The sequence below is a fragment of the Euleptes europaea genome, chromosome 6 (assembly GCF_029931775.1).
Source record: "Euleptes europaea isolate rEulEur1 chromosome 6, rEulEur1.hap1, whole genome shotgun sequence".
In the NCBI taxonomy this organism is placed as follows: Eukaryota; Metazoa; Chordata; class Lepidosauria; order Squamata; family Sphaerodactylidae; genus Euleptes; species Euleptes europaea.
In genome coordinates, this window is record NC_079317.1 from 97,618,410 (window position 1) to 97,634,643 (window position 16,234).

The window sequence follows — 16,234 nt, forward strand, 5'->3', positions numbered from 1 at the left end:
TTACTGAAATTATGCAGAACAATACAGTAGAACTTAATTGTAGTCATCAACATCAGCATATGTTCTCAAAATGCTGTGTTTTGTTGAAAACAAACAACAAATTTTTGGATAATTTTTTTAATATTGGAGGGATAATTGTATAATCATGTTTCCTGGGGACTCTCGCAGCCCCGGCCATACTGGACTATCTCTGCAGGGCCCTGCTCACCTGTGGGCCTCCACAGGGTGCTCCTCGCTGGCTCAGACACCATGGCAGCACCCAGCTCTCCACTGTGTGTGCACCCGGCACTCCAGAAGCAGCCAGCCTCCCTGATGGTACCCAGCTTGCCTCAAGAAGCCTGCCTGCCACTCCGGAAGCAGCCAGACAACCTGGCTTCATCCTGCAAGCCTCTGAGGGCCCACCTGACACTCAGTGCAGCCCCAAAGGCCGGGGACTGCCAGGACACCACCTCTGCCCTGATTGCAGGAAGCAAGTCCTCCCCGAGGCCAATGTTCACTGGCAGAGCCCAGGCAAGTTCCAATCAGGGGGCTATGGAAGATGCAAAGGCATGGGAGGGGGAGGGGGAAGAACTGGCTAAGGCCCACCAGAGTCAAATCAAAGGAGCCCTGGGAAGGAACCGGGCGGGGGGAGAGAACGGAGCCTTGTTTACTCACCGTGAAGGCTCCTTCTGTTCTGGGTGAAGGTCATCTTGAACTCGTGGGTATTACCATCACGTGCCCAGGGAGGCAGGACTAAAGGATTTTTCATCCACTTCCTGTCCCCTGGGCGGGAGATCCAGTTTTCGGACTCGCCGAGCTAAGGAGACAGTTAGGTACAAGGCCAGCAGCATACGCAACACCTTATGGATTGTAAACATTACATGAACTCCAATGAACAAATAACATTAAAGAACAACAAGTAACGTGAGCAAAGTTGAGCAGGATAAGATGGCGGACGTCACACATAAGTTGAAATGCGATCCCGTGTTGAAGTATCAGAACTGTAAATCCTAAATAAATTTCTGTGCAAGTCTTGGTTAAGTAATTCTTGTGCAATTTGGGTGGGCAGGATGACCTTCGACCCAGAACAGAAGGAGCCTTCATGGTGAGTAAACAAGGCTCCGTTCTCATTCTGGGTGAAGGTCATCTTGAACTCGTGGGATATCCAGGAGCTGATTATTATGGGAGAGAAAAACAAGATCAATCCAAGACGTGCTGCAGAACCCTTCTGCTGAAGGCTGCATCCGCCGAGGCCATGGAATCGATCTTGTAATGTCTTACAAAGGTCGATGCTAAGGACCAAGTGGCTGCCTTGCAAATCTCATCTACTGAGGCCTGCTTAGCTAAGGCAGCGGAAGTGGCAGCATTGCGAACAGAATGGGCAGTGATGCCAGAGGGTGGTGGAACCTTACTGGCTCTGTAAGCCTCTGTAATACGTTGTCTTACCACACCGCTAATGGCGGCACTAGACATCTTTTGCCTTTAGAAGGGTTAGACAAGGAAATGAATAAGGCATCGCATTGTCTGATGGATTGTGTGCGCCTAAGTAAGTTTTGAGAAGACGTCTTAAACTAAGTGATGCCATTCTCTCTCTCTTGGATGGGATGGATTGGGACAAAAAGATGGCAAGTGAATTTCTTGAGACCGGTGAAACACTGAATTCACCTTAGGAATAAAGGAAGAATCTGTTCTAAGGACGACCTTATCCTTGTGAAACACGCACAGACCCTCTCTTGCGGACAGCGCCCTAAGCTCAGAGACTCGCCGAGCTGAAGTAAGGGCCGTGAGAAAGATGGTCTTCATTCTCAGCATACTCAGGGAAATGTCCATAATGGGCTCAAAGGGAGGTTTCATAAGGGCTTTGAGAACTAGATTGAAGCGCCAGGTTGGGAAGCGGTGTATTGTAGGGGGACTAGATTGAGTTACCCCTTTTAGGAAGGTGGTTATGTGGGGATGCCTAGACAAAGGAAGGGATCCAGCGGGAGAGAGAATAGTGGAAATAGCTGCCACCTGTCTGCGCAAAGTGGCGGCTTTTAAACCCTGATCCACTCCATCCTGAAGAAACTGCAGGACTTTAGGTATACCAGGTGTCAGGGGATCTATCTGTTTGCGTCTACACCATAGCACAAAGGCCCTCCAGGAGGTGTTGTATATCCTCCTGGTGGAAGGCTTTCGTGCCTCTAACATGGTCTCTACCACCTGTGAGCTATACCCCTCCTCTAGGAGGAACTTCCTTTCAATCTCCAGGGGATTAAGTGAAGCCATGCTGGGCCTGGGTGGAGTAATGGACCCTGATGCAGGAGGTCTGGGATGTGTGGTAGTTCCCACAGATCCTGTACAGACAATTCCTTCAGGCTGGGGAACCAGGGCCTCCTTGGCCATAGAGGAGCAATGAGGATGACATTTGCTCCTTCCTTTCTGATCTTCCTTATGACCCTGGGGAGAATGGGAATGGGCGGAAAGGCAAACAGTAGCTCCTTTGGCCATGGGGACATCAAGGCATCCATGCCCTCCGCCTCCTGGTGCGCATAGCAGGTGAAGAATCGCAGAAGTAGATGATTGCACCCTGAAGCAAATAGGTCTACCTTGGGCTGTCCGAATCTGTCCACAATCTGGGCGAACACCAACTTGTTTAGAGACCACTCGCCTTCGTCTAGAGTCTGTCGACTCAACCAGTCGGCCTGGAGATTGAGAACTCCTCTTATGGGCTCTGCTAAAAGAGATAGAAGATTTATTTCTGACCAGGACAGAATGATTTCCGCTTCCTGATGGAGTTTGGAAGACCTTGACCCCTCCTGTTTGTTTAGATAGGCCTTTGCAGACACATTGTCCTTGCGGACTAGTATGTGTCTGTGTCATATTAGGGTTCTGAATTAAATCAGAGCCAGGTGGATTGCTCTCAGTTCTAGAACATTTATGTGCATTTTCCGTTACCGACCACGTCCCCTGAGCCATCTGGCCTTGGCAGATGGCCCCCCAGCCCTCCAGGCTGGCATCTGAGTAAACTTGGATCTGATCCTCTATCACGAAATTCATCCCCTTGGTGAGGTTGTGATCTTGGCACCACCAGAGGAGGGACTTTCGGAAATTGAAGGGTAGAGGAATAGTTTTTTCTCTGTTTTGAGTGATCAAGGTCTGATAAGGCTGAAGTATCCTCTGCAGGGGCCTTGAATGAAATCTGGCCCATGGCACTGAGCAAAGGCAGGCTATCATCTTCCCCAGTAGTCAGGCAAGGAACATAATCCTACCTTGCTTGGATTTGATTACCAGCTGTGCCATAGATTGAATTTTGGAAATTTTCTCTTGGGGAAGGCAAATCAGATTTCTGTGAGTATCTATAATGACTCCCAGGTGTTCAAAACTCTGGGTTGGAGACATTTGGCTCTTTTCTAGATTGATGAGGAATCTGTAATCTGAAAGAATCTGGAAGTGTGAAGGAGAGATTCCTCCCTTGAATTGGCACAAATCAGAATGTCGTCCAGATACGGAAAAAGTTTTATCCCCTCTTGTCGAATCAGAGCTACCAGCATCACCAGAACCTTGCTGAAGATGCGGGGAGCAGAGGACAGACCGAAGGGGAGGGCCTGAAATTGATAATGTTTTTGGCCGTAACAAAACCTGAGGAAACGTCTGTGGGCTATATGAATAGGTATATGGAGGTAAGCCTCCTTCAGATCCAAGGTTGTTAAGAATTGATTCACCTGAAGAGCCTCCATGATGGAGCGGAGGGTCTCCATGCGAAACTTCCTGTATTTGACTCTTTTGTTTAGATGCTTTAAGTCCAATATAGCCCTCCAGTCCCCATTTTTCTTCGGGACAGTAAAGAAAATTGAATATACCCCATTGCCAATCTCGGGGAGGGGAACTGGCTCTATTGCTTGAATCTGAAGCAGGTGTGTTATAGCCTCCAGTGTCCTGAGATGCTTTTCTTTGAGGGAGGATTTTGGTGAACTGACAAATTTGTCCTTCGGGGGAGTTGTGAATTCTATGAGATAACCCGTAGAAATCACTTGCTGGACCCAAACATCTGTATATCTATATCTATATCTCTATATATATCTATATCTATAGGTCCCTTTCCACTGTTGGTGAAACTGTGAAAGCCGTCCCCCCACCGGTTGTGACCTGGCGTCACTGTTTGGAGTTTTTGGCAAATTTGTCACTTTTGTTGTTAGAGAAGTGTTGGTTTTGTCCCTGGTGGGGGGCGAAAAAACCTGTTTCCCCCTCTCCAAAAGGAGCCCCTATTGTTGCTCCAGGAACCCCTACGCTGTTCAGATCTGAAGGGAGCCAATGTATGTCCGGATCTGAAGTTAGGGAAGGAGGAAGTTTGCCTCCCATCCTTCTTGTAGGACCTTGGTAACACCTTCTTTTTATCCTTGTTCTCCACAAGGATCTTTTCCAATCTTTCCCCAAAAGGTTTGCCCCCTTTATAGGGGTATGACATGGTCAGTGTCTTATTCATTAACTCATTTTGCCAGGGGCGAATCCGCAGAGCCCTCCTGATGGCTATGTTGGAGGCAGTGGCTCGCGCTGCGAATGACATGGCATCAAGGGATGCGTCTGCCATGAAGGCGGAGGCCTTGAGCATTCTGTTAAGGCCCTCTATGACCTTGCGATTTTCCCCATCGTATAGCTGTGATATTTTTCTGAGCCATACTATCAAGGCTCTGGCCATGATGGATGTCGCTGCCGAAGCCTGGATGGCTAGGGTAGCTGATTCATGTACCTTTTTGGAGAGAATTTCCGCCTTTCTGATCAACGGGTCTCTAATAGTCCCCATTCCATCCTCCGATGGAAGGTCCGGGGACTGAACAGCCACCACTGGGGCGTCGATTAGCGGGAGCTGAAAGAGAGACATTGCCTGAGGAACCATGGTATACAATCTCCTCGTGTTGGCAGATAATTGTCTATTAGCCAGGGGTTTATCCAGTTCTGATTGAACCTGGTTTTCAAAAAACTCAGGGAATGGGATTTCCCAAACCCTTGGTTTAGTGCTAGGAAAAAATTCCGTAGCCCCCTTTTTTCTGGGCTTAGAGGTAGGGTCTGCAGCCGGAGCAGGATCCTCATTGAGGTCCAGAGCCAGTAAGGCCTTGCTCAACAAACCCTGAAAATCCTCCGCTGCGAACAAGCGGGGGTGTTGCTCTTCTAACAGGACAGGGGTGTCCTCATCGGACTCAAATTCCCCCTCCTCTCTCCCTTCGTTATCGGAATTTACTGAAGACTCAACCTCTAGAGTCTGAGGTTCCTGCGGGGGGGAGGGGCTTTAAGCGCTGCTTTAGTGCGCCATTGGGAATTAGACTGGCCCTCCCTTTCCCACTGTGGGATTTGAGTTGGTTTAGGGGCGGGATTCGAATCTGCGCCCTGAATGAATGGTGTTAAGGAGTCCTTAAGGGCCATCATCATTTGCGCTTGCCTGTCCAGAACGCCATTAAACAAATCAACCATTTCCCGCCGAGTGAGGGGCGCCTCAGTCTCAGGACTCAATACATTACCCCCTTGCACAGTCTTCTGACTAGTAGAGGAGCCTTCCAAAATGGCGTCCCCTGTAGGAATGAGCAAACCGCGCCGTTCTCCACGCTTCACGCCATTTTGGGCCGGTTCATTTGAACGCAACTTTTTTGGCGCTGAAGGACCTTCTGCGCCCAGAAGGGTTGTCTTGGACGCCTGGCCAGCAGAGCACTCCTTTTGCCTCCGCCCTGTCAAAGCGATGAGGGCAGGGTCGTGATCCTCCTCCGAGAGGAGATCGGAATCCGAATCCCTCTTTGCGTCCGCCATCTTGCCCTGCAGGCGAAGTGGGGAGCACGAATACGAAGGACAGAGACTGAGGGAAAATCGGTGAGGGAGGGAAGTCTTGCGGCTGGGGCTGCAAACAGAAGAAACGGAGGGGAAGGATGACTCACTCCAATACCCAAAACGGGGAAAACAAACAGACGAACAATCAAGGAAGAACAAGCAGAAGACTAGAACCACGTCGGAGTTCACAAACTACGCTGCCACCCTGATCAAGGCAGGACGGAAACTGGATCTCCCGCCCAGGGGACAGGAAGTGGATGAAAAAATCCTTTAGTCCTGCCTCCCTGGGCACGTGATGGTAATACCCACGAGTTCAAGATGACCTTCACCCAGAACGAGAAACAAGGAAGTCCGGGGAAGAAGGAACTAATGGGGGTGAATTGGAGAGCACAGCAGAGACTACGGCAGGTCTGGTGGGGAAGGTCCTCCTATGGGGGGGGGAGACCAGGCAGGGGGCCACAGGAGTCACTGGAAACCCATTGGTGGAGGGGAGAAATGGGTGGTGCAACCTCTCTAAATATGGACCTGAGCCGAAGCCGAGGAGGAGATAGGCTGGGAGGTTCCGCTGTGTAGAGCAGCTCTGTCTTAGCAACTCCCACCCAATCAAGGCCAGTGAGGTGCCTCCAGGTCTCAACTCCACCAGGCTGGGGAAACCAGAGGGCAAGGAGCCTCACACATGTCTTACAATATAACTAGTTATAACTAGCAACAAGCATCAATTCCTTACCCAACCAGAGTCAGTTTTGTTGGCTCTTGAGCATATGAATCTGAATGACATATATGTAATGATCCATGATCAAGCTGCTCAAAATAAAAACCATAAATTATATTTGTGCTAAGTCATCATTTCTTTTATACAATATTACTGTTTACAGATAGAAAAGGAAAAATATTATAAACTGAGATAGAAATAATAAAATTTAAAGCATTCATGAATCAACATAGTCAACATAGATGCAAATCTTGCAATATGTTCTTAGAAAGATTTGCCATATTGGGAACCTTGCATTCAATCTACAGTACAATTCACACCATTATACTGTTAGGTACTGACACAGCTTTTTCATGTTGTTGATCAAGATCAGCTCCAGATTTAAGCCCTCCCCCACACCTAGCAAAACATTGAGTGGGTCTCTTGTAGTGCTGGATGTATAAGAAAGAGTTAGGTTTTTTTTTTTTTTGTAGAACTGGTTTTCTGTTGTTGCTCTTTTTTGATATTGTAAGCTATTTTGTGTCTGCACTGAGCAGAGAAAAGCATGTATCAAGAGAGAAGCCATTTTAACAGAATTTTCCAGCTGGTTCCAGCTAAGTGTACTGTTCTCTGATTAGCCACCCCGCATGCACACACATGGTTATGCTATTTTGCTCTTTTCTCTGTAGTTGTATGCTCTCTTTACTGCAGCTGAAGGGTGGTCTATAGGAAAAGTAGATTTCCTGACCCACTCTGCATTCAAGGGAAGAAAACTGGTGAAAAATGCAGCTGCCATCCTGTGGTACTATGAAAGTTCTTAAACATACATCCATGCAGAGATGACACAGAAATGTGAGACAAGATGCCTGAACAGACAATGGTTACCTAGTAAGACTATACAGCACATCTAACATATCTCTTGGTAGAAATAGGAAGGAGGAATGACCATGGTGGCTGTCGATCTCTGAAGACTGGTTGTCAAATGGAATTTGTAAAGAGGAGATGGAAGGAACATCCTCACCTCTTGTGCATAGGTATTCAGCTTCCCTCCTACTGGTAAAAACTGCCCCAGTACAGATGCCACAGAGTTAGTTGAATCTAATAAGAAAATGCTTATTTCATTGAAGTCAATGCAATGGAGATTTTAACAAATACATATTCGTATAAACACGATATAGATTTCAGAGAAATCATATGCAGTTAATGATTTCTAAGTTTTGATGCTTGTTAAAGAAGGAAACCGTTAATGAGTTTGACATGTATCCTTCAATTTCTGCCCCCAAATAAAAATAAGAACATTTATTAGAGATCAATGCAAAATGAACAGATACTAATGGATAAAGACACCCATGTAGGAAACTACTGAAGCTCAGCCAGAAGAGTAGGAGCTTGGGGATCAAGCTTCTAAAGCTTTGGTCAAACCAGCTCTTCCTAGATACCCCAGTTTATACATTTTGCTATCATATGCACTTGATAAATGGCAGTCAGAAGGGTTTTTCCCCTCAAGTGTGTGCAACTTTTAGATACATTATTCTGCAAATAGCACCCTCCCCAAAAGGGAGGATTTTGTTCCAGAATTGTGAATGACCTGGTTTTACTTTCTTTATAAAGGGAAGTTAAAAAGATGACATCTGGGTGCATGGGTACAATCACCATCGTTTTAAAAAACTAGAAGACAAAAAAGGTGATAATGAAAACTAGGACTATGATAGGACAGGGCAGTGCAAAATTTCTGACCAGGTGAATCGTGGAAAGGGAGTTGTACCATACAGTACAATCCTATTAAGAAACAAATTCTTACTGAACTGCTATCAGCATAATAGACAATAACTAAAAAAACAACAACCTTACACTGCCTCATCTGATGCTTTTATAGTTTGAAAACAGTGACATCAGGTGGATAGTCTGAGTAAATGCAGATGGCGTATTAACTTTCATTGTTTTTAAAGGGCCTTTCCGAACTACCATTTCTTAGTGCCCCAAATGTTCATTTGCTACCACACTGTTGAGATCAGTCTAGATGAGGAATCTGTATATAAGAATATATAGCACATCCTGTGTACCTCTTGGTAGAAAGTGAAAGGAGGAGGACCATGGTTGTTTTATCAGTGATGCTACATCTCTCCCCCACCACAATGGTCACACCATTTTGTGAGCATTTACATTCTAATCTAAAGGAAAATATGTCCTTACTGACTTTCTACACTGACCTGGATAGCCCAGGCTCGTCACATCTTGGAAGCCAGACAGAGGCCTATTCCGCACTCGTGGTTTTCGCTGGTTTTGTCCCTGAACTACTGCAATTTTTTTCCTTATCCACATGTGTTTTGCCCCCTAAATAGCTGTTTATTCCTCAGCGTTTTTATAAGCATTTTTATCACAAGGTTTTTTTTTCTAGCCAATTCTGAATCACTTAACTTGCATAAATGCGCAAGTCACTTAACATGCAGAAATGAGCCATTTGGGGGCTTTTTTGCTGCGTTTTGAGGCCCACCCATGCTCACATTCAAGCTCCCAAACTGATTCCATGCCCCCCTCCCACCTTCCCTTCACCTTCCTCACTCCTTAAAAAAAAAAATGTGGAAAATTAGCGACAGAACTCTCAACGAAATGGCTCCCAATCCTGTATTAACCGGAGCCATTTTAAATAATATGTGAAGCAAAACTCTTTCAACACTTCGTAGCAATTAACAGAAGCAGTCTCCCTACAGAGTAACATCTGATATATATATTTATATATATATTTCAAAATCCTGATACCTGACTGAAGATATTTATGCTGATCTTGGGGGACAAAATGAACTGTTTTCATTGTGTCAGTATTGTTCACACAGAGTATATGAGCACCACCCTTCAGCTGGAAGATAACCTGAAATGCATAATCATTGTTATCTCACAGTAGTTTTCATTCTTAAAGTAGCAAAAACATTTATGCAAAGGCATTCTTTTTGGAATAGTTACTTTTCTTCAAGTCAGCTTGTTAATTTCTAAAGCTAATAATGAATATTTTTGCATTTTAGAAAGAACAAGGGGGAACCTGCAAGGACTTACAGTAGGCATGCCATTCCCCCCTCCCTCATTATTTCATCTTCCCCTTTCTTGAAAGCCCCCATAGCCTTTTTTTGAACTCCCCCCTTTCCTGTCTCCTTCTCTTCTTCTAGAGTTGCCCTGGAGATCCTCTGCCTTAAGCTTTTCTTCTCCCTTCCCCAGCACCCACTACCTAGGAAAACTATGGCCCTCTAGTGTGTACCAGCCACTGGGACAAGACCACTTGCATGGTAGGGAATTCTCAAGGACTTGTGAGGGAACTCACTTTCCCCTGTATCCCACTCCCCACATTATTTCCTCTTTCTCTCCCCCTGGCAACCCCCATATCTAGGTATTGGCGAAGGCTTTCACGGTCAGAGTTCATTGGTTCTTGTAGGTTATCCGGGCTGTGTGACCGTGGTCTTGGTATTTTCTTTCCTGATGTTTCGCCAGCAGCTGTGGCAGGCACCTCTGAAGAACAAGAACCCATATCTAGGGTTGCCAGGTGCACGCTGGTGGCGGGCAAACCCCCGGCAATTGCCCCCTCTGCCCGTCGACCACCTGAGGGTCAGTGGGCAAATGTGCATGCGCGCGTGCATACTTCTGGTTTAGAACCGGAAGTTCTGCCACTCAAACTAAGAGATAAAGGCCCTTTGCGAGGCAGCACTTCCGGTTCTAAACCGGACGCACGCACGCACACACACTTTAATGCGAAAGCCTCCCGCCAGAGGAAAAGAGGGACCTGGCAACCCTGCCCATATCCTCTCCCCTTCCCATGCCTCATTCTCATCTTCTCAGCTATTCATTAGCCTACCTTTTATCTGCCTCCCATCTTCATCTATATTTATTATTTATTTACTTCATTTATACCTCATCTTTCTCCATAGTGGGGACCAAAGCAACTCACATTATTCTCCCGTACTCCTTTTTATCTGGACAACAACCCTGTGAAGTAGGTTAGGCTGAAAGTATGGACAGGTTTGTAGAAAGATCTGTGCTCCCCATTCTCAGCTCCAATCACAGGATTTAAGTATACTCAGACTGGTCCAACTTGACTGTTAGTATATAGATTTACCATTTTCTAAAACCTCATAACTCAATAGACAATGTTATTTTCAACTCTCTCAAAACGGAGCCTTGTTTACTCACCGTGAAGGCTCCTTCTGTTCTGGGTTGGAGGTCATCTTGAAACTCGCGGGTATTACCATCACGTGCCCAGGGTAGGAAATTTCTTTCTACTTCCTGTCCCCTGGGTGGGAACTCCAGTTTTCGGACTCGCCGAGCTAAAGGAGACAGTTAAGTGCAAAGGCCAAGCAAGCAACAACAGTGTGCTTTTCCAAAAAAAATTATGAACTCCTAGAAACAACAAACATATAGGGAAGAAACAACAGGTAAGTGGAATCCATATGAATTCAGGTAAGATGGCGGACATAAAGAGAACCTTGAAACACACTTCTAAATTTTGAACAACTACAACCTTTCAATTTTCCATCAAATAGGAGCAGTTAGGTCTTGGATATGCTTATGGTATTATAATCCTTGGGAGGGCAAGATGACCTCCAACCGAGAAGGAGCCTTCACGGTGAGTAAACAAGGCTCCGTTCTCGTTCTGGGTGGAGGTCATCTTGAAACTCACGGGATATCCAAGAGCTGTCAGTCTGGGTGGGAACTAAGGCTTATCCAAGATGTGCTGCAGGACTCTTCTGCCGAAGGCTGCGTCGGCAGATGCCCTGGCATCAATCTTGTAGTGCCTTATAAAAGTAGATGATGTGGACCAGGTGGCCCCCCTACATATCTCTTCTAAGGAGGCCTGTCTATCAAAGGCCGCCGAGGTGGCCGCACTGCGCACCGAGTGTGCGGTGATGCCTAAAGGAGGAGGTATCTTACTAGCCTTGTATGCTTCCGTAATGCACTGCCTCACTGCGCCACTGATGGCGGCGCTAGACATTTTCTGACCTTTAGAAGGGTTAGTCAATGTAATGAATAAGGCGTCTGAATGTCTAATAGGTTCCGTGCGACTAAGATAAACTTTAAGTAACCGTCTTAAATCTAAATGATGCCATTCTTTTTCCCTGGGATAAACCGGATTGGGACAGAATGAAGGTAGATGGATCTCTTGTGAGCGGTGAAAGATGGAATTCACCTTTGGAATGAAGGTGGGGTCCAGTCTGAGGACCACCTTGTCCCTGTGGAAGATACAGAACCCTTCCCGTGCTGATAGTGCTCTAAGCTCAGAGACACGACGGGCTGAAGTCACTGCTATGAGGAAGATGGCCTTCATCCTCAGCATCCGCAAAGGAATATCCCTAATGGGCTCAAAGGGGGGTCGCATCAAGGCTGTGAGAACCACATTGAGGCGCCACGTGGGGAAGCGATGGATTGCTGGAGACTTAGTTTGAACCACTCCCTTTAGAAATGTCAGAATGTGAGGATGTCTGGAAAGAGGGAAGCCCTCAGTGATGGTAAGTACGGTGGACATGGCAGCTACCTGTCTGTGCATTGTGGAAGCTTTAAGACAGTGTTCAACTCCGTCTTGGAGGAACTCCAGGATCTTGGGTATCCCAGGTGAGAGTGGATCAGTATGTTTACGTCTGCACCACAGAACAAAGGCCCTCCAGGAGGTGTTATAAATCCTTCTAGTGGAAGGCTTCCTGGCTTCTAACATGGTATCGATCACATCCCTCCCCTAGGAGGAACTTCCTTTCAATTTCCAGGTGGTTAAGTGAAGCCATTGAGGTTCTGGGTGAAACAATGGACCCTGATGCAGGAGATCTGGGATGTTTGGTAGTTCCCAGGGCATCTGGACAGAAAGTTCCCTCAGGCTGGGAAACCAAGGTCTCCTCGGCCATAGAGGAGCAATGAGAATGATGTCTGCCCCCTCCTTCCTGATCTTTCTGATGACCCTTGGGATGATTGGGATGGGAGGGAGGGCAAACAGAAGTTCCTTTGGCCATGGAGCCAGGAGAGCATCCATGTTCTCCGCGTCCTGGTGGAAGTAGCATGTGAAGAAACGCAGAAGAAGGTGGTTGCTAACTGAGGCAAACAGGTCCACCTTGGGATAACCGAATCTCTCCACGATCTGATCGAAGACTATTTTGTTGAGGGACCATTCCCCTTCGTCTAGAGTCTGCCGACTCAGCCAGTTGGCTTGGAGATTGAGAACTCCTCTGACGTGCTCTGCTGTCAGAGACAGAAGGTTTACTTCTGCCCAAGAGAGAGTGATCTCCGCTTCCTGATGGAGCTTGGAAGACTTCGACCCCCCCTGCTTGTTGAGATACGCTTTTGCGGACACATTGTCCGTGTGTATCAGTATGTGTCTGCAACGTGGAAGGTTTTGGAAGTGTTGAAGAGCCAACCGAATGGCTCTTAGTTCTAGTATGTTTATGTGTAATCTCCTTTCTCTTAGTGACCACTGGCCCTGAGCCATCTGGTTCTGGCAGGTGGCTCCCCAACATTCCAGGCTGGCATCTGTGTAGACCTGTATCTGGTCCTGTACAACAAAGTGCACCCCTTTGTTAAGGTTGCTGCTTCGGCACCACCAAAGGAGGGATTGGTGTAACTTCAGGGGCAGAGGGATGGATTTGTCCCTGCTCTGTGTGATGAGGCTCTGTTAGGGTTGGAGGAGTCCCTGAAGAGGCCTCAAGTGGAACCTGGCCCACGGAACTGAGGTTAGACAGGCCACCATCTTCCCCAGTAGTTTGGCGAGGAACATGATCCTGCCATGGTTGGAACTGATTACAGACTGAGTCATGGACTGAATCTTGGTAATTTTGGCTTGGGGAAGGCATATCAGGTTCCTGTGAGTGTCTATAATGACCCCCAGGTGCTCTAATCTCTGTGTCGGGACTAGTCGGCTCTTTTCTAAATTGACTAGAAAACCATGGTCGGTGAGAGTCTGAACTACCTTGGCCGAGTGGTTCAGGGACTCTTCTTTGGACTTGGAGCAAATAAGGATGTCGTCTAATTAGGGGAAATCGTTATTCCCTCCTGTCGAAGCAATGCCACCAGCGTCACCAGTATTTTGGTGAAGACGCGGGGGGCGGATGCCAGACCAAAGGGAAGTGCCCTGAATTGGTAATGTCTCCTGGAATAACAAAATCTGAGAAACCTCCTGTGGGAGGGGTGTATTGGAACGTGGAGGTATGCCTCCTTCAGGTCCAGAGAAGTTAGGAACTGGTCCACCTGTAGCGCTTCCATAATGGAGCGGAGGGTCTCCATGCGGAACTTCCTGTATCTGACCATCTTGTTTAGATGATTTAGGTCCAAGATAGCCCTCCAGTCCCCATTTTTCTTGGGGTCTGTAAAAAAGATGGAATATACCCCGTTGCCAATTTCGGGGTGAGGGACCAGTTCTATGGCTTGAATTTGGTGAAGGTGCGAAATGGCATCCAGGGTTCGCTGGTGCTTTTCCCTGTTGAATGATTTTGGGGGATTCACAAATTTGTCTCTGGGGGGAGATGTGAATTCTATGAAATAACCTGCTGAAATCACCTGGGAGACCCATGCATCTGTGTAGGTCCTTTCCCACTTGTGGTGGAATAGTAGAAGTCTCCCCCCCACAGGTTGTGTCATGGCGTCACTGCTTTGGGGCTTTGGAGAACTTGTCTCCCTTGTTGCCCGAGAACTGCTGTTGTCCCTGCGGGGGGGGGAGATGAAAAAATCTGTTTCCCCCTCTACGAAAGGAGCCTCTATTGTTGCTCCAAGAACCCCTGCGTTGTTCTGGCCTGAATGGTGCCAGAGAGTGGGAAGATCTGAAATTGGGATAGGAAGAGGAATGCTTCCCTTCCTTCTTGTAGGATTTTAGAAGAACCTTCTTCTTATCCTTGTTCTCTACAAGGATTTTCTCTAGTCTTTCTCCGAACAGTTTTCCCCCTGTGTAAGGATATGGCATGGTTAGTGTTTTGTTTTTGAGTTCATTTTGCCAGGGGCGAATCCAAAGTGCCCTTCTGACGGCTATGTTAGAAGAGGAGGCACAAGCTGCAAAGGACATGGTATCAAGAGATGCGTCTGCCATGAACGCTGAGGCCTTCAGCAGTCTGTTAAGGCCCTCTGCAATCTTACGGTTTTCCCCTGCATAAAGCTGAATAATTTTCCTGAGCCACACGATGGAGGCTCTGGCCATGATAGATGTTGCTGCTGAGGCTTGAATTGCTAGTGCGGAGGCCTCATGAACCTTTTTCGAAAGAATCTCTGCCTTCCTGTCCAGGGGATCTCTAATTGTCCCCATTTCATCCTCAGATAGTAAATCAGGGGAGTGGACCGCCGCTACTGGGGCAACAATCAGTGGGAGCTGAAAGAGGGACATGGCCTGAGGGACCATGGTATATAATATTTTTGTGCTGGCAGGGAACTGTCTGTTGGCTAAAGGTTTGTCAAATTCAGCTTGCACCTGGTTTTCAAAAAATTCTGGGAATGGAATCTTCCATACACGAGGTTTGGTACTCGGGAAAAATTCCTTGGTTCCCTTCTTTCTGGGTTTGGGTAAGGAATCAGCCACCGGGTCTGGATCCTCATTGAGGTCTAAGGCTACCAGAGCCTTGCTTAACAGCCCCTGAATGTCCTCGGATGAGAACAGGCGAGGACATGCTGTTCTTCTAGAAGAATTGGATTGTCTTTATCGGAGTCAAATTCTCCTTCCTCTCTACTTTCTGAATCTGAAATCATCAGAGAGTTATCCTCCAGGGCTTGGAGAGATTGAGAGTGAGGGGGAGCTTTGAGTACAGCTTTAGTGCGCCAGTGTGTATTAGATTGATCCCCCTGTCCCTGAAGGAGACGTTGGTTGGGGTTAGGAACAGGATTTGAATCCGTGCCCTGCATAAAAGGGGTAAGGGCGTCTTTAAGGGCCATCAACATTTGCGCCTGCCTGTCCAGAACGCCATTAAACAAATCTACCATTTCCCGCCGAGTAAGAGGAGCCTCGTCCTCAGAATGCAGTACGTTACCCCCTTGTGGAGACTTCGGAACGGGTGAAGAGGTTTCCTCTAAGGTGCCCCTAGACGGAGTGGCTGAGGTTGCAGTTTCTCGGCGCTCATTGCATTTCGCGCCATTTTGAGGCGGCTCAGAGGAGCGCGCCTTTTTGGGGGCGGTCGGCCCTTCCGCACCTTACGCTGCGAAGCCACCGCCGGGACTAACAGATTGATCTCTTTGACGTCGCCCTGGCGAGGTGACGAGGGCTGAGTTGTGGTCCTCCTCAGAGAGGAGGTCCGAGTCAGAGTCTCTTTTGGCATCCGCCATCTTGCCCAACGGGGCGAAGTGGGGAGCGGAGAAGGAAACGGGAAGGGGAATTGAAAGTATTGGATAGGAGAGGGCGCTCGCGGCTAGCGCCGGTGAGCGGTAAAAAAGGTGAGGGAGGAAAAACTCATTGGGAACCAGACAAAGGTTATCACAGATGGGAAACACACAAAGGAATTCTTTCACAAAACAGTTGGAGTTCTAAAACGAAGCTGCTACCCTGATCAAGGCAGGACGGAAATTGGAGTTCCCGCCCAGGGGACAGGAAGTAGAAAGAAAATTTTGGTCCTGCCTACCCTGGACACATGATGGTAATACTCGCGAGTTTCAAGATGACCTCCACCCAGAATGAGAAAGTTTATTCTACCAGATCTAGTATTTTATTTTGGTCACTATCACATAGGAATATATACTTTACTTTAGAGCACATTTTAATTTTTGTTATTGATTACTGTACACTAAATAATTTAAAAAGATAACATGACAGAAACAGCCACTAAGAACAAACATCTG

General features: G+C 47.2%; 1 protein-coding gene across 1 annotated transcript in view; it reads right to left on the reverse strand.

Moving 5' to 3' along the window:
* TESMIN (testis expressed metallothionein like protein) overlaps positions 1–16,234 on the reverse strand; it is a 45,037-nt gene that overhangs the window by 15,939 nt on the left and 12,864 nt on the right. Inside the window, exons 5-7 of the mRNA XM_056851974.1 lie at positions 9,204–9,332; positions 7,485–7,589; positions 6,500–6,573 (exon numbers count right to left, since the gene is read on the reverse strand). Coding sequence (XP_056707952.1) covers positions 6,500–6,573; positions 7,485–7,589; positions 9,204–9,332 — 308 coding nt within the window. The remainder of the gene's footprint in view (positions 1–6,499; positions 6,574–7,484; positions 7,590–9,203; positions 9,333–16,234) is intronic.